Source organism: Vipera berus (assembly GCF_964194415.1).
Source record: "Vipera berus genome assembly, chromosome: 5".
Lineage (NCBI taxonomy): Eukaryota > Metazoa > Chordata > Lepidosauria > Squamata > Viperidae > Vipera > Vipera berus.
The window spans coordinates 93,588,359-93,610,129 of record NC_138207.1 but is presented as its reverse complement, the minus strand read 5'-3'; the positions used below and the strand labels follow the sequence as shown (position 1 = coordinate 93,610,129).

The following is a 21,771-nucleotide window of genomic DNA, read 5'->3' as shown; positions in this document are numbered from 1 at the left end:
GACTGGCCCCAGATCTCCAAGGTGGCTTTGTGCGTAAGGCAGGACTAGAATTCAAGGTCTCCCAATTTCTAGCCTAATGCCTTAAACCAGAGGTCCCCAACCTTTTGAGCATCAGGGACTGGTTCCGTGGAGAGAGGGTTTTTTATGGACCAGAAGGGTTTTGTGTGCTGCCTGCATCCCACTGATGGGGCTTTGCTTGTTTGCGTGGACCGGTTTCTGCCGGTCCACGGACCAGGTATTGGGGACCCCTGCCTTAAACACTACACCAAATTGGCTCTTACTTTTACCCTTGATGTTACTTCCTTATTGGGGGTCCTTCTAGACTCACAGCTCTCTTTAGAAGAGCATATTGGAGCTGTGACTAGGGGGGCCTTTGCCCAGGTTTGCCTGGTGCGCCAGTTGTGACCCTATCTGGACCGGGATGCCTTGAGTACAGTCACTCATGCGCTCATGACCTCTCGTCTAGACTACTGTAATGCTCTCTACATGGGGCTGCCCTTGAAGTCCACTCGGAGGCTCCAACTAGTGCAGAATGCAGCCGCGCGAGTTGTGCTGGGAGTCTCCCGATACTCCCATGTTACACCTTTGCTCCGCGAGCTGCATTGGCTGCCGGTTGTCCTCCGGGTGAGATTCAAGGTGTTGGTAATGACTTACAAAGCCCTACATGGCATGGGTCCGGATTACCTACGGCAACACCTGCGGCCGGTGTCAACTTCCCTCCGTCCAGTGCGCTCCTACAGAGAGGGCCTCCTCAGGGTGCCTCCGATCAAAGAATGTCAATTGGTGGCACCCAGGGGGAGAGCGTTCTCTGTGGGTGCGCCAGACCTGTGGAACCGCTTGCCGGTTGAGCTCCGGATGGCCCCCGACCTTCGCTCCTTCCGGCGCGATCTAAAAACGTATTTATTTGAGCAATCTGACCTGGTTTGATGGGTTAGGGTTGGGGTTTTAATATGTTTTTAATTACTGTTTTAAACTTGGGCATTATATTTAATCGTTTTTTAACTTTTGTATTCTGTTTTTATATTTATTGCCCTGTACACCGCTCTGAGTCCTTCGGGAGAAGGGCGGTATAAAAATATTAATTAATTAATTAATTAATTAATTAATGCCAATTTATTGTCAAAGTGCAGCAGCATTTACTGAATAAATGCTGAGTATATACTGGTTGAAGGAATAATTAAAGTGGTGCTTAAATGTTTGTAATTCCTTTTGAATTTTCAATGTTTTTTCATAAATGTGATTTAAAACTTCTTTTGTCCACATAAATCCTAAAGCTAGATAATGAGAACCAAATTATATGAGACATAAACATTATACTTGCTGATTTATTGATTGAGGAAAATGATCCAAAGCTACATATTTGTATGTGGCCAAAGTATCTTTAAATAGATCACATTTTAGGTCATATTTACGCACAAATATTGAAAATTCAAATAGGTCCACAAATCTTTAAGCACCATTGTATATAGCATAGGGATTTTTTTTTTTTATTTTTTATTACATTTATATCCCGCCCTTCTCCAAAGACTCAGGGCGGCTTACAAGCTTAGCAGTAGCCTTCATTCTATGTATATGCCTGCTTGTTAGGGCTTTCACACACACCCCAAGCGGCATTATTACAAAGTCAGCTTATTGCCCCCAACAATCTGGGTCCTCATTTTACCTACCTCGGAAGGATGGAAGGCTGAGTCAACCTTGAGCCTGGTGGGATGCGAACCTGCACTAATTGCAGGCAGCTGGTGTTACTTAAGGAGGCATCAGCCCACTGCTCCACCAAGGCTCTTGGTGGATGAGCAGTCTTCCTCATTATTGATCCCATTGCTATGATGCCCATCCAAGCATATTCTGTTTTTTCTGCCATGATTCTTACCACCTTTATTCAATTTTTCTTAATTCTTCCCACTCAAGTCAGTTCCTACTCATAAAATAGGAGACAATTTTTCTCCCTCTTTCCACCATTCCCAGTTCAGGTTCCCCTTTTATGTCATCCTCATCCCCTACAAATTTTCCCCTTAACATCTTTTTTTCCCTGTTCTTACTAATCCAGCTACCTTGGTCCTTACTACTTCGGTATTTTATATAGATAGAATTGCCTCTCTTTCTATCCCTTTCCAGTCTAGTTCCCCTTCTTATGAATATTTCTGTCTTGTAGGAAGAGAAAGGACTGCTGCCTGTATCATTGCTGTCTCCTTCTCACCTCACCTCTCTTCCGTCCCTTGCATTGCAATCTTATTAATACATTGCACTATTTCTTACTTTAAAAAAAAACCTTTTATGTTTAAATTGTAACATTTAAGTAAATGGATTTTCTGATTTTCTGTATATTAACAAGAAATATTATAAAACTATCACTTTACATGGAAATATTTTCCTTATCAATGGATTACTTAGAACAGACATGTCAAACACAAGGCCCGGGGGCCGGATCCGGCCCGCGAAGTGGTTTCATGCGGCCCGTGAAGCCATCCTGGAAACAGTGAGGGAACGGCCCCTACTGCCTTGGCCCTGGCCCAGAGACCCTCCTTCTGCCAGAGACCCTCAGATCTGTCCTACCCCTGCCCGGGCCCCCATAGGCACCCTTGATGCGAACGATGTAGAGCTGGCCACGCCCACCCAGTAGGCCATATGCACTGGCCACGCCCACCCAGTAGGCCACGCCCACCCTGGCCATACCCACCCGGCCTCCTGAGGGCAACCGCAATGCTGATGCGGCCCTCAATGAAATTGAGTTTGACACCCCTGACTTAGAATGTATGTACCGAATGCTTTCAATTGTAGTTATATTTTATACTTTCAGATGTTATTAAACCAGTTTTCTTGCCTAAAATATTCTGAAGAAAATTGATTAAAAACAATAATGCTTTGCTTCCTAGGTACTCTGGCATCTTGATATTTTTCGACGCAGTTTTCGACAACTTACAACACATAAATGCATGGGAGATTCCTGTATATTTTGTGCCCTCAAAGTAAGTGATAAAATGAATTCAATTGGAGTCAACAAATATATATATCTATATAAGTATTAGAAGTATCTATATCTATTAAAATATTAATTTCATTTCAAAAATACATTGATGTTATATTGATTTATAATTTTGTGTTTATATGTATATTGTAGATTGTGCAATTCTAATTATATTAATTCTATTGGTATGCTGTATTTATTATGTTGCAAAATAGAATAAAATACAGGCTAACCTCCAGGTAAACTGAGTTACAACTAGGGGAGACTTTGTGTAAGTTGGTTAATGGATTTGAATTCTGAGAAAAGTAAACACATAAAAGTTATCTATTTTTCAAGGATACTGATGAAGCAAAGATGAGATTTTCTTATAAATGTACAATAAAAGAATACATATTGGGTTGTTTCAGTGTATCTAGTTCCACATGAGCAAACTTGTTTCTTGTGTAGGAATCTTAGAGTATCTTCTGTGTAGTCCCAAAGGCAAAATTTTGTGCCTAGCTCAAGGAGTGGGGGGAGATTTCTCCTAACTTGGCAAATTTAAGTGAAGAGAGATAGTTGCTTCTTTCTAGAAACTTTTGCCATTTAGGCCATGCTTCCTTGTTCCCAACTGTTTGTTTTTTTTCATCTGAAACTCAGTATCATTTCATCTTTGCGGAAGTTCTGCTTGGCGTGGTCATACCATTACCATACCAAAAGTATATAAACCATAGTGATAGCCTACATACCATTAATTTTGGTTCTATGAATTGTTGCAATAATTAGTGAAAGAGAAGGTGATGGGGAGGAGAAGGAGAAGGAAGTAGGAAAAGGAGGAGGAGGAGGAGGAGGAGGAGGAGGAGGAGGAGGGGGAGGTGGTTGGGGAATTGGACTAAGACATGGAGATTTAAGTTCAAGTCCGTGTTCAGCTGTAGAAATGTACTAGGCAACTTTGAACCAATCACTATTTTTAATGTAATCTAGCCAACAGGATTATTATTGTTGAGGAGAGTGCTTTGTATGCAGCCTTCAGCTCCTGGAGAAAGGCAATATATAAATCTAATAAATGGAGAACAAGAGAAATAAAAACATAAAAATTGCTCTGTTGACACAGGAATGGCATATGAAGAAAAGGAATAGGGAAATATATAGGTAATCTTTGATTTACAACACTTCAGTTAGTGACCATTCGAACTTACAACGGCACTGAAAAAATAATGTATTACCATTTTTCACAGTTATTTCACATGGTCATATGATCAAAATTCAGACACTTGGCAACTGACTCATATTTTGACAGTCACAGTGTCCTGGGTTCATGTGATCACCTTTCATGACCTTCTGACAAGCAAAGTAAATGGGAATACCAGATTTACTTAGCAAGAAAGTTCATTAAATGGGGCACAATTTACTTAACAAATGTCTCCCTTAGCAACAGAAATTTTGGGCTCAATTGTCGTAAGTCGAGGACTACCTGTAATTCATTTTACTTTGATGATCTGATGATCTTTGGTAATCCTAAAAAAAGAGTTAACCTTGCAAAGAATCATTTTATTGGTCCAAGTCATTTTATTGGTCCTACTTTAAAGGTGGGTAGTTTATAATTTTTGATCATATGCTACACTTAATGAATTACTTACTAGTATCCTTATCCCAAATGTATTTACTTTCTTATCATATGTGGACAGAAGAGAGCCAAGAGATTTAATATTCTGATAAATAGACAAAATCTATATCAATTTGAAATAATGTTGCTAGTTTCTGGGCAATATCTGTTTAGTTTGTTTATATTTAAATCTTGTATTTTATATTTTAAATTTTATGTCATATAGTATGCCTTATTTTTATTGTGATTCTTCCGATACAAACTACAGAATTAAAAAGTCCCCCAACATAATTACCATGCTGCAAATGGTAAAGAAAGCTTCCTTTAAAAACAAAAATTGTGATCAGTACAAACATTCACAAACAGACAATAAAAAATGTAACAATGTTTACTCCATATCACTAGAAACACTGGAAATTAATATTTATTATTTATATATTTTAGAAGAAACTAATAATAGTAATGGTTGTTTTCCTAAAAATAATTCGGAAGACTCCCTTCTCCATTTTGAGTCCATAGCACAATTTGGAGAAGAGACCTTTCAAATGATCACAAGAACAATGGTGTGCAGTAGCATTTTCACTAGATTTGATGTCCATTTCTCCAACATGTTCCTCCAAGCATGCCAAGGGAATTTAGAAGGCTGGCATTCTCTGGTGTTTTCCCCTCCCCAAACATTAGTAAAAGTCAGCCTTCTGAGCCTTTGGGGAGGGAAAAACACTAAGCGAACACTGTCCTTCTCAAAGGCTCAAAAGGCTGACTTTCACTAACATTTTCACCAGATTTGAGTTGTGTTCCTCCAACACACCTCCCTCCATTGATTTCCTGGGGAAACTGGCAGAAAAGATTGCAAATGTCGATCGCATTATTGTGGAGCTGTTGGTAACAGGTTGCAAATGCAAAATAGGTTGCCAAGTACCTGAAATTCAACCACATGACTATGGGATGTGACCATTTACAACAGCCAAAGGTGCCTTATACAGGCTGCACTGTTCCAGTATTGTTGCAGTCATAAGTTGAAGAATACCTGTACCTATACATGGCTGACCAACCTTTTCTTGAAAATTTCTGGTGATACTCACTAGTTCATGAGACAGGATGTTCCACAGTTTAACAATTGTCACAATCGGGAGATTTCCCCTTGTTTCAAGATTGGAACTTCTCTCATTAGTTCTTCTCTCCTTCTAGTTAGCCGGGTTTCAGGCCCGGGTACAGCACGGAGACGGCATTGGTCGCGCTGGTGAATGATCTCTGGAGGGCTCGGGACAGGGGACATTCCTCTGTTCTAGTCCTATTAGACCTCTCAGCGGCTTTCGATACCATCGACCATGGTATCCTGCTGCGGCGTCTCAAGGGATTGGGAGTGGGAGGCACGGTCTTACAGTGGTTCTCCTCCTATCTCCAGGGACGTTCGCAGTCGGTGTTGACAGGAGGGCAGAGGTCGACCGCGAGGTCTCTCGTTTGTGGAGTTCCTCAGGGGTCGGTCCTCTCGCCTCTCCTGTTCAACATCTACATGAAACCGCTGGGTGAGATCATTCGTGGCTTTGGAGTTGGGTATCATCAGTACGCCGATGATACCCAGCTTTTCCTTTCGACCCCAAACCACCCCAGTGATGCCCTCAACGTGATGTCCCGTTGCCTGGAGGCGGTTCGGGTCTGGATGGGGAGGAACAGACTTCAACTCAACCCCGACAAGACTGAGTGGCTTTGCATACCTTCATCCCGGGTTTATTCGGACATTCCACCTCTTGCTATGGGGGGTGAACTATTACCCCCCGTAGATAGGGCTCGCAACTTGGGAGTCCTCCTAGATTCACGGCTCACTTTGGAAGACCATATAGGAGCTGTGACTAGGGGGGCTTTCGCCCAGGTTCGCCTGGTGCGCCAGTTGCGGCCCTATCTAAGCCGGGATGATTTATGCACGGTCACTCACGCGCTCGTGACCTCTCGTCTGGACTACTGCAATGCTCTCTACATGGGGCTGCCCTTGAGGACCACCCGGAGGCTCCAACTGGTACAGAATGCAGCCGCGAGAGTTGTGTTGGGAGTCTCCCGATACTCCCACGTTACACCTCTGCTCCGTGAGCTGCATTGGTTACCAGTTGTCTTCCGGGTGAGATTCAAGGTACTAGTAATGGTGTTTAAAGCCCTACATGGCAGGGGTCCGGAGTACCTTAGGGAACACCTGCTGCCGGCATCAACTTCCCTCCGCCCTGTGCGTTCCCACAGAGAGGGCCTCCTCAGGGTGCCACCGGTCAGAGAATGTCGATTGGTGGCCCCCAGGGGGAGATCTTTCTCTGTGGGCGCCCCGGAGCTATGGAACCAATTACCGGTTGAGCTCCGGACAGCGCCCGATCTTCGCTCCTTTCGCCGCGATCTGAAAACATACCTGTTCGAACAAGCCGGCCTGGCCTGAGGGGGGATTGGTGGGGTATTTTATTATTATTATTGGGGTTTTATTATGTATCAACTGTTTTTATGGGCATGTATTTAATTACCTTTTAATTTTTGTAACTCTGTGTTTTATTCTTGCCCTGTACACCGCCCTGAGTCCTTCGGGAGAAGGGCGGTATAGAAATATTAATAAATTAAAATTAAATTAAAATTTGTTTAGGTTGCTATAAGGATTCTTTCACTGGGCATGGGGTTGGACTATATGACTGGAAGGTCCAGACCAACCCTCGGATTCCAAGTGTAATTTATGTGGAAATAAACTGGAGTAAATGAAGCTTTGCTTTTATCCAGCAGTGCTCTTTCTCCTTGTAATTCTGAAAGCTGGAGATAAGTGCCTAGTATAGACTTTAGAGTATGTGATTAAGTATATTTTTTATTAATAATATAAAGAATGATTATGTTGAATGCTAAGAAAATATATAAATATATCTCTTTCATACACTGTTGAAATAACTGTTTATTAAAAGGAGATTTTTGTTTAACTTTTAGAGTTTTCTGAGAAAATGAGTGAAAATGATTCCTTAGTCTTTTAAGCAGTTTGTAGAAGCTGACAATTAAAGGCAGTTGCTAATTTAAGATAGTTATTGTGTTATATTTTTGTAACTTGCTTTTGAATTATAAATAGTCAATTATAAATAAAACCTGAGAATCCACAAGGGATTGTAGTTCTTATATGTGAATGTGTTATTTATATTTTGAATATCTTATTCCTCAATATTAATCTTATATTCTGCGATGATTAACTCATTTTACTTAAATGGATGTACCCATGAGGCATCAGTATACAAAATGCTAGTTTCAGTCCAGGACCTGTCATGTCTGTTTGTTATTTAAATAAAAAATGCTTCCATTACAGCTGTCATCTGAGTTATAACTTTGCCAACAAACACAATCGTGAATTGTTCCTCCTTTATTTAAGTCACCTAATGACTGAGGAGCTCATGATAAGTTATTTATCTGTTCCCATGTTGACATATGTAGAACATAGTCCTTGCATTTTTTTAAATCAAACTGATGAATGATTTTTTTATTGGGAGCTTGTTTATTTGTGCTTAGGGAATGGGTAGGGGAAAACTTGCCAGCGGAACAAAACAAGTCACAAAGAATTTGTTTGCTTTTAGGGACTGTGGTGCCAGGATGTAGGACAGGGGATGTTTTGTTGTGGCTAGAGAAGAATGAAGCCTTCATTTGTAAATTCTAATAGTTTCTCTGTCTTACAGGATTTTCATATGACAAAAGCTGAAAGAATTAATTTTGAAAGCATTTGAAAGTGTGCTTGCTGAGACGAAAGATGAGATTCTTAGTGTTTGGACTGACAAAGGTCAAAAAAATACTGATTCGGTTTTGGTGAAAAATATTCACATGTGCAATCTAAATTATGTATTTACACATACATCTATATTGCCAAGTTTCATAGGTGTTTTACAATATGAGAACTAGAAAAGACATACTTTGTGATTTCTTCTCTTCTACACTCCATTTCTGATTAGCTTCAATCATTAAAAATAATAACTACATACAAACTTGAATTGTATTTTCCACTTAAGGAACATAATTCTATGATACTCCTTAGTAATTTGGGTTACTGAATTAATAAATAGGCTTCCCTTTGGCCCAAAAGGGACGCAGTGGCTCAGTGGGTTAGGACGCTGAGCTTGTCGATCAGAAGATCAGCAGTTTGGCGGGTCGAATCCCGAGTGCCGCGTAGCAGAGTGAGCGCCTGTTACTCGTCCCAGCTTCTGCCAACCTAGCAGTTCGAAAGCACGTAAAAATGCAAGTAGAAAAATAGGGACCACTCCGGTGGGAAGGTAACAGCGTTCCGTGCGCCTTTGGCATCTAGTCATGCCGGCCACATGACCACGGAGACATCCGCGGACAAGCGCTGGCTCTTCGGCTTTGAAACGGAGATGAGCACCGGCCCCTAGAGTCGGAAACGACTAGCATGCATATGCGGGGGAAACTTTACCTTTTTACCTTGGCCCAAAGCCTCATAAATTCTATTTCTTTCTGTTATTTAAATCCTAATAGCTGTCATCTATCAGTCTTGTTATCAGCAATCTGTGTTGATAAAATGAAGTTATTTTCTTGAGAAACAAAGCCAAATAAAAATACTATTGATATATAATTATGATAGTATTGTCTTGACTCTATACTTAAGACCTTTACAAAATAATATAAAGTACATGGGGGGAGGGGGCAGCAGTGTTTATGGATGAGTCAAGAGAGTTCAGATTAATAAAAGCAGTATTGTAGTAGAGTGATATAAGCCCCATCCCTTTTCTACATGTGTCATTATTGACGGATTAATTTAGATACTCATGAAAGCATCAAAGTCAGTCCATTTCATAAAAATCTACATCAGGAATCTTAACAATCTGAAAACAAGGTGCTACATAAATTAGCATGGAATAAATTAGCCAATAGTTCCTGGCTGACAAACTCAGTTATTCATCCAGACAAATAAGGAATAAATGCCTGTACAGAAGGTCTGAAGCTTCAAGTCAAGGTTGAATTAATTATGTGGTTATATTGGAAGCCAGTGCATTAGAAGAGAAGTTTGAAAAAAGGGAATGTTGTAAACATGGTTTTAACTTAAGCAAGAATGGAAACAGAAGTGCAACCACAAGCTAGTATAGTAGTACAACCATTAAATAATCAGGCTATAACTAAGGACTTTCCACTTCAAGGAGCCAAAAACCAGGGGATCTGGCAAACATTTGGAATAGAAATTGCTTTTTTAAAATTATTGTCTCATGGATGTCTTATTATGAGTGTATCACCCATCAGGTCTCTGGCCAAAAAGTGGGAAAACAAAATGTGTTTGTCCAAAAGGTCAAAAAGAGCTGAAAAATCTAGATGATTGCTTGGAAACAAAAGGGTTATGTGTATGTGTAGATCAGTAATAGCAAACCTTTTGGCCTTGGTGTGTCAAAAATTTGGAAAAATTAAAGTTGACAATGCTACTTGTGACATGCCCCCCCTGCAAATAACAGAAAAACAACTGTCCCCCTACACCAATCAGTGGTGACAGCAGCAGTGAGGCTGGGCCTGAAGTGAGATCCAGGCTCTACTTCAGGCCTATATTCATGGCTTCCATTCAAAAAGGGCACCTCACATGATTCAAGATGCATGAGCCTTTGTGGAACAGTATGATTGTCCACCTGGTTCAGCACTCCTCAGGGTCTACCATGTCCTCCTTATCTTTAGGCTATGTTCTCTCTCTATTGACAGGCCCCTGTGGCCTACCTGAGATTGTCCCCATTTGCACAAAGCCTTTGTTCTTGAAGCAGCTTCAAAGAAGGGCCTTCTATAGGCTCTGTAGCCTCTAAAAATTGAAGCTTCTTAGCCCATCCTTCAATATCCAGGTGTTTTGTAGCAGTAACTGATTGCTGTGCTGTAGCCCCAGGTGTAGGGTGGCTCCAGGCTATAATAGGGAAAGGGAATGCCCTTGAGGAACAGGAGGAAGAGCTATCATCAAGACTATGATTAGATAGAATAAATTTGAGTCCAGGGTAGAACTGTAACTGTAGAACTAGAAAACATCTCAGATAAGACCCTTCCTACTTCTCACAAAGGTAAAGGGAGGAAGGAGGGAAGCACATTCAGACTTGTAAGATTCTGTTACTATACCTTTACAACAAAATAATATTGATCTGTATGATTTTGGTTTCCTGTGTCAGTCTGAATGGCTGACACAGGCAGATGGGTACGCTTCCATCTTATTGCCTTGTGGGTACTATTTCCAGAAACTCAGTTCCACTGAAAAAAGTACTCCATTTAGCATAAAGAATTATTATTAGTATTGAAAGCTTCCTTTGAAACCAGTTGCCATCTGCTGGAGAGTAAAAAAAATCCATAACTACCTACCGGAATCTTGAGCATGTTTAGAAAACAAGAAATTGAATCAAAGGCAAATTTGGTACTTGCTCTTCTTCCATTTTAATTATATATGTTGCAAGTAGCCATAAACAAACATGCCAATGCCCTCTTCAGGAAGCCGGAATTTAAATGTTCCAACATAGACTTTCTACCTGCCAGTTTGATGCTTCCAGAAAAGTATGTTGCTACCAACAATAGATCATTTTTAGGAATTACAGCAACACCAAGAGCTCCATCAGAGGGAACTTGAGTCCACACCATATTGGCCTGGAACATATTACAATTCCAAGGCCTTATTTTTCCCATAATAAAAAGGTAACGGTAAAGGTTCCCCCGCACATGCGTGCTAGTCGTTTCCGACTCTAGGGGGCGGTGCTCATCTCCGTTTCAAAGCGAAGAGGACGTCTCCGTGGTCATGTGGCCGGCATGACTAGATGCCAAAGGCACACGGAACGCTGTTACCTTCCCACCGTAGTGGTCCCTATTTTTCTACTTGCATTTTTACGTGCTTTCGAACTGCTAGGTTGGCAGAAGCTGGGACGAGTAACAGGCGCTCACTCTGCTACGCGGCACTCGGGATTCGACCCGCCAAACTGCCGACCTTCCGATCGACAAGTTCAGCGTCCTAACCCACTGAGCCACCGCGTCCCATAATATATATTTCTTAATCCCATTCCATATTTTAACATGTTGTTGTTGTTAGCTGCGAAGTCGTGTCCGACCCATCGCGACCCTATGGACAATGTTCCTCCAGGCCTTCCTGTCCTCTACCATCTTCTGGAGTCCATTTAAGCTCACGCCTACAGCTTCAGTGACTCCATCCAGCCACCTCATTCCCTGTCGTCCCCTTCTTCTATTGCCCTCGATCTTTCCCAGCATTAGGCTCTTCTCCAGTGAGTCCTTCCTTCTCATTAGGTGGCCAAAGTATTTGAGTTTTAGCTTCAGGATCTGGCCTTCTAAAGAGCAGTCAGGGTTTATCTCCTCTAGGACTGACCGGTTTGATCGCCTTGCAGTCCAAGGGACTCGCAGGAGTCTTCTCCAGCACCATAGTTCAAAGGCCTCAATTCTTTGGCGCTCAGCCTTTCTTATGGTCCAACTTTCACTGCCATACATTGCAACTGGGAAGACCATAGCCTTGACTATACGCACTTTTGTTGACAGGGTGATGTCTCTGCTTTTTAGTGTGCTGTCTAGATTTGCCATGGCTTTCCTCCCCAGGAGCAAGCGTCTTTTAATTTCTTGGCTACAGTCCCCATCTGCAGTGATCTTGGAGCCCAGGAAAATAAAATCTGTCACTACCTCCATTTCTTCCCCATCTATTTGCCAGGAATTGAGAGGGCCAGATGCCATGATCTTGGTTTTCTTAATGTTAAGTTTCAACCCAAGTTTTGCACTCTCCTTCTTCACCCGCAACAAGAGGCTCTTTAGTTCTTCTTCACTTTCTGCCATTAGAGTGGTATCATCTGCGTATCTTAGGTTGTTGATATTTCTTCCGGCAATCTTAATTCCAACTTTTGATTCATCTAGCCCTGCCTTTCTCATGATGTGCTCTGCATATAAGTTAAATAGGCAGGGTGACAGTATACAGCCTTGCCGGACTCCTTTCCCAATTTTGAACCAATCAGTGGTTCCGTGTCCAGTTCTCACTGTTGCTTCTTGACCCGCATATAGGTTTCTCAAGAGACAAATAAGATGGTCTGGTACTCCCATCTCTTTAAGAACTTGCCACAGTTTGTTATGATCCACACAATCAAAGGCTTTAGCATAGTCAATGAAGCAGAAGTAGATGTTTTTCTGGAACTCCCTAGCTTTCTCCATGATCCAGCGTATGTTGGCAATTTGATCTCTAGTTCCTCTGCCTCTTCGAAATCCTGCCTGTACTTCTGGTAGTTCTCGATCCACATACTGCTGAAGTCTAGCTTGTAGGATTTTAAGCATGACTTTACTAGCATGAGAAATGAGTGCAATGGTGCGATAGTTTGAACATTCTTTGGCACTGCCTTTCTTTGGAATTGGAATGTAAACTGATCTTTTCCAATCCTGTGGCCACTGTTGAGTTTTCCAAATTTGCTGGCAAATTGAGTGTAGCACTTTTACTGCACTGTCTTTTAAGATTTTGAATAGCTCAGCTGGAATACTGTCACCTCCACTAGCTTTGTTGTTGCTCAGCTTTTCTAAGGCCCACTTCACTTCACATTCTAGGATGTCTGGCTCGAGGTCAGTGACCAACTCATTGTGATTATCTGGGACGTTAAGCTCATTCTTGTATAGTTCTTCTGTGTAATTTTGCCACCTCTTCTTAATCTCTTCTGCCTCTGTTAGGTCCCTGCCATTTTGGTCCTTTATCATGCCCATTTTTGCATTAAACGTTCCCTTCATCTCTCCAATTTTCTTGAAAAGATCTCTGGTCCTCCCTATTCTATTGTTTTCTTCTATTTCTTTGCACTGTTCATTTAAGAAGGCATTCTTATCTCTTCTAGCTATTCTCTGGAATTCTGCATTCAATTGGGCATATCTATGTTTTTCTCCCTTGCCTTTTGCTTCCCTCCTTTCCTCAGCTATTTGCAAAGCTTCCTCAGACAGCCATTTTGCTTTCTTGCATTTCTTTTTCTTTGGGATGGTTTTGGTTGCTACCTGTTGTACAATGTCGCGAACCTCTGTCCATAGTTCTTCAGGCACTCTGTCTATCAGATCTAATTCCTTAAATCTATTTGTCACCTCTACTGTATATTCAACAGGGATATGATTTAATTCATACCTGACTGGCCTAGTGCTTTTCCCTACTTTCTTCAGTTTAAGCTTAAACTTTGCAAGGAGAAGCTCATGATCTGAGCCACAGTCAGCTCCTGGTCTTGTTTTTACTGACTGTATAGAGCTTCTCCATCTTTGGCTGCAGAGCATATAGTCAATCTGATTTCTGTGTTGACCGTCTGGTGATGTCCATGTGTAGAGCCATCTCTTGGGTTGTTGGAAAAGAGTGTTTGCTATGACCATCGTATTCTCTTGACAAAATTCTATCAGCCTGTGCCCTGCTTCATTTTGTACTCCAAGGCCAAACTTGCCTGTTATTCCAGTTATCTTTTGGCTTCCTACTTTAGCATTCCAATCCCCCATGATGATAAGGACATCATTTTTTGGTGTTAGTTCTATAAGGTGCTGTAGGGCTTCATAGAACTGGTCAATTTCATCCTCTTCAGCACTGGTGGTTGGGGCATAGACTTGGACTACTGTGATATTGAATGGTTTGCCTTGGATTCGAACTGAGATCATTCTGTCATTTTGAGGATTGTATCCCAGTATTGCTTTTCCTACTCTTTTATTGACTATGAAGGCTACTCCATTTCTTCTGAGGGATTCTTGCCCGCAGTAGTATACCTGATGGTCATCTGAATTAAATTCACCCATTCCTGTCCATTTTAGTTCGCTGATACCTAAGATGTCGATGTTCAGTCTTGTCATCTCTTGTTTGACCACGTCCAGCTTTCCTTGATTCATGGATCTTACATTCCAGGTTCCTATGGAGAAAAAATCTTTACAGCATCGGACTTTCCTTTCACCACCAGACACATCCACAGCTGAGCGTCCTTTCGGCTTTGGCCCAGTCGCTTCATTCTTTCTGGCGCTACTAGTACTAGCCCTCTGCTCTTCCCCAGTAGCATATTGGACGCCTTCCGACCTGAGGGGCTCATCTTCCAGCGTCATATCGTTTTGCCTTTTGGTACTGTCCATAGGGTTTTCATGGCAAAGATACTGGAGTGGGTTGCCATTTCCTTCTCCAGTGGATCACGTTTTGTCAGAACTCTCAGCTATGACCTGTCCGTCTTGGGTGGCCCTGCACGGCATAGCTCATAGCTTCATTGAATTACGCAAGCCCCTTCGCCACGACAAGGCAGTAATCCATGAAGGGGTATTTTAACATAATTTAACATAATTATTTTGAAATGTCACAGTTTGTATTAGTCATGAAACACCTAGATATTTTACTTTATTCTCAGTTAATTCTTTTTGAACTTCCATCCTCATTTTTTTAACTTCTTCATTTTCTCCTTATTTTAATCCAGCCAGCACACCAAATTTATTTATTCCTATTTCTTCCATTCCCTCAGAAGAAATGGAGTAGCCTTCATAGTCAATAAAAAAGTAGGAAAAGCAATACTGGGATACAATCCTCAAAATGACAGAATGATCTCAGTTCGAATCCAAGGCAAACCATTCAATATCACAGTAGTCCAAGTCTATGCCCCAACCACCGGTGCTGAAGAGGATGAAATTGACCGGTTCTATGAAGCCCTACAGCACCTTATAGAACTAACACCCAAAAATGATGTCCTTATCATCATGGGAGATTGGAATGCTAAAGTAGGAAGCCAAAAGATAACTGGAATGACAGGCAAGTTTGGCCTTGGAGTACAAAATGAAGCAGGGCACAGGCTGATAGAATTTTGTCAAGAGAATACGATGGTGATAGCAAACACTCTTTTCCAACAACCCAAGAGACGGCTTTACACATGGACATCACCAGACGGTCAACACAGAAATCAGATTGACTATATGCTCTGCAGCCAAAGATGGAGAAGCTCTATACAGTCAGTAAAAACAAGACCAGGAGCTGACTGTGGCTCAGACCATGAGCTTCTTGTTGCAAAGTTTAGGCTTAAATTAAAGAAAGTAGGGAAAAGCACTAGGCCAGTCAGGTATGAATTAAATCATATCCCTGTTGAATATACAGTAGAGGTGACAAATAGATTTAAGGAATTAGATCTGATAGACAGAGTGCCTGAAGAACTATGGACAGAGGTTCGCGACATTGTACAACAGGTAGCAACCAAAACCATCCCAAAGAAAAAGAAATGCAAGAAAGCAAAATGGCTGTCTGAGGAAGCTTTGCAAATAGCTGAGGAAAGGAGGGAAGGAAAAGGCAAGGGAGAAAAAGAAAGATATGCCCAATTAAATGCAGAATTCCAAAGAATAGCTAGAAGAGATAAGAATGCCTTCTTAAATGAACAATGCAAAGAAATAGAAGAAAACAATAGAATAGGGAGGACCAGAGATCTTTTCAAGAAAATTGGAGAGATGAAGGGAACGTTTCATGCAAAAATGGGCATGATAAAGGACCAAAATGGCAGGGACCTAACAGAGGCAGAAGAGATTAAGAAGAGGTGGCAAAATTACACAGAAGAACTATACAAGAATGAGCTTAATGTCCCTGATAATCACAATGAGTTGGTCACTGACCTCGAGCCAGACATCCTAGAATGTGAAGTGAAGTGGGCCTTAGAAAAGCTGAGCAACAACAAAGCTAGTGGAGGTGACACTATTCCAGCTGAGCTATTCAAAATCTTAAAAGATGATGCAGTAAAAGTGCTACACTCAATTTGCCAGCAAATTTGGAAAACTCAACAGTGGCCACAGGATTGGAAAAGATCAGTTTACATTCCAATTCCAAAGAAAGGCAGTGCCAAAGAATGTTCAAACTATCGCACCATTGCACTCATTTCTCATGCTAGTAAAGTTATGCTTAAAATTCTGCAAGCTAGACTCCAGCAGTATGTAGATTGAGAACTACCAGAAGTACAGGCAGGATTTTGAAGAGGCAGAGGAACTAGAGATCAAATTGCTAACATACGCTGGATCATGGAGAAAGCTAGAGAGTTCCAGAAAAACATCTACTTCTGCTTCATTGACTATGCTAAAGCCTTTGATTGTGTGGATCATAACAAACTCTGGCAAGTCCTTAAAGAGATGGGCATACTAGACCATCTTATTTGTCTCTTGAGAAACCTATATGCGGGCCAAGAAGCAACAGTGAGAACTGGACACGGAACCACCGATTGGTTCAAAATTGGGAAAGGAGTCCGGCAAGGCTGTATACTGTCGCCTTGCCTATTTAACTTATATGCAGAGCACATCATGAGAAAGGCAGGGCTAGATGAATCAAAAGTTGGAATTAAGATTGCCGGAAGAAACATCAACAACCTAAGATATGCAGATGATACCACTCTAATGGCAGAAAGTGAAGAGGAACTAAAGAGCCTCTTGTTGCGAGTGAAGAAGGAGAGTGCAAAAGTTGGGTTGAAACTAAACATTAAGAAAACCAAGATCATGGCATCTGGCCCTCTCAATTCCTGGCAAATAGATGGGGAAGAAATGGAGGTAGTGACAGATTTTATTTTCCTGGGCTCCAAGATCACTGCAGATGGGGACTGTAGCCAAGAAATTAAAAGACGCTTGCTCCTGGGGAGGAAAGCCATGGCAAATCTAGACAGCACACTAAAAAGCAGAGACATCACCCTGTCAACAAAAGTGCGTATAGTCAAGGCTATGGTCTTCCCAGTTGCAATGTACGGCTGTGAAAGTTGGACCATAAGAAAGGCTGAGCGCCAAAGAATTGAAGCCTTTGAACTCTGGTGCTGGAGAAGACTCCTGCGAGTCCCTTGGACTGCAAGGCGATCAAACCGGTCAGTCCTAGAGGAGATCAACCCTGACTGCTCTTTAGAAGGCCAGATCCTGAAGCTAAAACTCAAATACTTTGGCCACCTAATGAGAAGGAAGGACTCACTGGAGAAGAGCCTAATGCTGGGAAAGATTGAGGGCAATAGAAGAAGGGGACGACAGAGAATGAGGTGGCTGGATGGAGCCACTGAAGCAGTAGGCGTGTAGCTTAAATGGACTCCAGAAGATGGTAGAGGACAGGAAGGCCTGGAGGAACATTGTCCATAGGGTCGCGATGGGTCGGACACGACTTCGCAACTAACAACAACAACAACATTTCTTCCATAGGATTTTCCAAAATTAAACCAGTTTATCAGCAAATGTCCTTAATTTATGTACTCCCTTTTTCAACTTCACATCAGTTGTTTTCCCATTATGTCCTATGTCCATGTTCAAAACTTCAAGGGCCACAATGGATAACAGTGGTGAAAGCAGGCATCTTTGTCTTGTTCCTTTCTTTATTTCATGGGGTTTAGTCAATTCCCTGTTAATTATATTTGTGCCCATTTAAGTACTTATTCATTTCACCAATGTAGTAATTTCTCCCAAATCCATATGGTCAAAGAAGTCAATTTAGTCATCACATCAAGTTTACCAGTCTTTCTGTCATGGTTCTAATGAATAAGACAAATCAAACAAATTGCAGGCATATTATTTATCTAAAAAGTCTTATTAGTGAAACAAAACATCGGCACTCATGGAGAGATGCCAGAATCTGAAATCTCCTCCCCCAAAACCCATTGTAACACATACACAATCCCCGCCCTTATCTACACGTCATAAATCACACTATCCAATTAGTTTCACATATGAGGTCTCTCTTCCCATTCTGTACATGGGTTTCTTATCTTCTCAAAATAGACATTAGAAAAATTCCCTCCCTTCCCTTCAAGATTCAAAGTGAAGCAGTTTAAACAAAAGGCTGTCTCTTACATTGTCAGTGCAAAAGCATGTCAATGTTTGCAGCATTGACATCCGCCCCCCCTTACAAAAAGAACAGATCCCATAATGTAAACAAAATACAAGTTAGGAGCTGACTTTTGGTTTGTTGGGGTGTTTCTCATAAAACTTTTTGATAAGTCTGTCAGCTTTCACATCACTAGATTTCACCCAAATGGCTTCAGACAATGGGTATCCCTTCCATTATACTAAGTACTGCAATTTTCCCTTAAAGATTCTAGAGTCAAGGATAGGTTTCACTTCATAATGGGTCTGAGCCGCTACTATGAGGGGTCGAGGAGCTTTCTTAGGGGGAGGTCTTAAACTGGAGGCTCGAAAAGTTTTCAGTAAGCTGCAATGGTGAATTTGTCTCAAAGGTCTGGGGAGTTTCAATTTTACTGTGACCGGGTTGATGATTTTCACAATGGGGAAAGGCCCCAAGCATTTCGGTCCCAAATTCTTATTGGGTAGTTTAAGGCGTAAGTATTTGGTCGACAAATAGACCTTTTCCCCAACTTGGAATGTTCTTTGGGGAGCTCTCTTTTCGTCAGCTTGCTTTTTGTAGGTCTCAAAAGTCTTTTTTAAGGCCACCTTTGTATTTTTCCAAACTTCTTCCCAACCCCTCACCCAATGATCAAAAGTCTGGGAAGCGGAGGGTAACTGAGGGTATTCAGGTATGGGATTGAATTCTTTCCCTGTGGCTACATGGAAAGGAGCGTAGCCAGTGCTGCTATGTACTGAATTATTGTAAGCCACCTCTGCGAAAGGGAGGAGGTCGGTCCAGTTTGTTTGTTGGTAAGAAACGTAGCATCTAAGGTATTGTTCCAGCATTTTGTTGGCGGATTCTGTGGCTCCTTTAGCAGCCGGGTGAAAAGCAGTTGATAGGCCTTGAGATGATCCAATTAATTTAAGAAAGTTTCTCCAAAATTTCGCTGTGAATTGCACCTCTCTGTCCGAAATTATTCGCTTAGGGGCTCCATGTAGTCGATAGATATGTTTTAGGAACAACTTAGTCAGGCGTTGAGCCGATGGAAGTCCTTTGCAGGCGATAAAGTGAGCCTGTTTTGAAAATAGGTCTATCACAGTCCCAATGACAGTATTTCCTCTACTGTCGGGTAGGTCTACTATAAAGTCCATAGCTATTTCTTCCCATGGTTGAGAAGGTTCGACCACCGGTTGCAATAACCCAGGGGTCTTCCCTGGGATTCTTTTCATGGTGGCACATACAGTACAGCTCTTGACATAGTTTTCTACGTCTCATTTTAGTCCCGGGCACCAAAATTACCGGCGACTGAGATGTAGAGTTTTTAAATATCTGAAGTGTCCAGCCTGTTTTACATCACGGCTGTGTCTGAGAGCATTGAGATGAAGGGTTTCAGGTAGATACAATTTTCCCACCATGTATGCCAAATCATCCCTGCATGTTAGGGAGGTTTGATTATCTTTGAATCATTGATCGGTAAGGAGCTCTCTTTTTATCTTCTTCACTCCCGGGTCATCAGGATTAGGGGTTCTGTGAGGTGTGAGTTGTGCAGCAGGTTGTGAACTGGGGATAATTGCCTCGTAGACCTCTTTGCATTCACTTTTGTACTGTGGCAGTCGGGATAGCGCATCAGCTAGGAAATTTTTTCTTCCTGGTATGTACTTTAAAGTAAAGTTAAAACGGTTAAAGTACTGTGCCCATCGCACTTGCTTTGGGGACAATTTGTAGGGAGTTTTTAGTGCCTCTAAATTTTTGTGATCTGTCCATACTTCAAAAGGCACCTTGCTCCCTTCTAAATAGTGTCGCCAGTTTAATAGCCCCCACCTAATTGCGAAGGCCTCCTTCTCCCAGACTGTCCATCTCCTTTCACCTTCCGTGAATTTCTTAGAGGTGTAGGCACAAGGTTGTAGGACTCCACTTTTATTCTTTTGTAGTAACACAGCTCCGACTGCCACATCGCTGGCATCTGCTTGAATTACAAAGGGCTCCCTGGGGCAGGGGTGCTTTAGAACTGGTTCAGCCGCAAATAGTCTTTTTAAAATTCTCAAAAGCTTTCTGACAACTCATAGTCCATGCTAGTGGCTGGCCAGGTCGCAGTTTTCTCCCTCCCTTGCCCATTTTGAGTAGTTCTGTAAGGGGTAGAGCAATCTCGGCAAAAGAGGGAATGAATTGACGGTAGAAATTGGCAAACCCTAGGAAGCTTTGGAGCTGTTTGCGAGTCTTTGGGGGCTGCCATTCAATTATAGTTTTCACTTTGGCTGGGTCCATTTCGATGCCCTTGTCGGAAATTCTATAGCCAAGATAATCTAATCGGGTTTGGTGAAATTCACATTTCGACAATTTGACATAAACTTTGGCATTCAATAGTTTCTTTAACACTTCTCTGACCAGTCTTATGTGATCAGTCATATTTGTATTGTATATCAGAATGTCATCAAGATACACCAGAACCCCTTTGTATAAATGTTCTTGTAGGACTTCATTAATCAACTGTATATGTATGATTGGGGCCCCCTGCAGTCCAAATGGCATGACTTTGAATTGGTAACTTTCCAAGGGGCAGTTGAAGGCCATTTTCCACTCATCCCCCTCCTTTATTCTTACCCAGTAATATGCTTCTCTCAGGTATAACTTGGTGAAGACACTCCCCTTCACCAGGTGGGTTAGTAAGTCTTTCAGGAGGGGGAGGGGGTATTTATTTTCCACACTCACCGCGTTCAGGCCTTTATAGTCAACGCAGAGACAAAGAGACCCATCTTTTTTCTCTTTGAACAACACAGGGGCTCCCACAGTAGACTTGGCCCATTCGATGAATCCCCTCGCTAGGTTGTATCCACATAACGCTGCATCTCCTCCATTTCAAGGGGGGACATGGTGTACATTCTTGGTCGGGGGAGTTTGGCCCCTGGTAACAGTTCGATGGAACAATCATTAGACGGTGAGGAGGCAAGGTATTGCATTCTTTCTCACTAAATGCCTCCGTTAGATCCTGGTACTCGCTGGGCATGAACAGCTCGCCAGGTGGCTGTAAGGCAGCCATTTGCGCTTGCTTCTTGGGTGGGCTAAAATCTCCTGTAACATCTGTTGAATCAGTGGGGGGATCAGGCCCTATGGGTAATCTCACAGTTCTCATTACTTTTTCCCACCAAATAAATGGCTTCCATTTGTCTAGCCAGGCTAGTCCTAGGATCACAGTCTCAGACATCTTTGGAGCTACCAGGAAGCGAATAAACTCCCAGTGCTCACCTATTTCCAGGCGTAAGGGCTCTGTTAATTGCGTGACTAAAGTCCCTCCCATTAGGGAGCCATGGGCTTGCTTAAACCTCACAGGTTTGGAGAGAGGCTTGGCCCGTATGCCCAGTCTCAAGGCACATGACAGGCTAATGATGCATCGGCAGCAGCCGGTATCGACTAGCACTTTCAGGTCTACTTGTGCCCCTGATTTAGGGATTATCAGTTTAGCAGGCAATAAAAAGG

At 42.1% G+C, this 21,771-nt stretch overlaps 1 protein-coding gene across 12 annotated transcripts in view; it reads left to right on the top strand.

Annotated features, from left to right (window-relative positions):
- Positions 1-21,771, top strand: part of USP54 (ubiquitin specific peptidase 54) — a 163,254-nt gene that overhangs the window by 47,977 nt on the left and 93,506 nt on the right. For all 12 annotated transcript variants that reach the window (XR_014026678.1, XR_014026679.1, XR_014026680.1 and 9 more), the window contains one exon: positions 2,874-2,966. Coding sequence is in view for 7 of the 12 variants with exons in the window: in XM_081329573.1 (XP_081185699.1) it covers positions 2,874-2,966 (93 nt within the window). In the remaining 5 variants the exon portion in view is untranslated. The remainder of the gene's footprint in view (positions 1-2,873; positions 2,967-21,771) is intronic.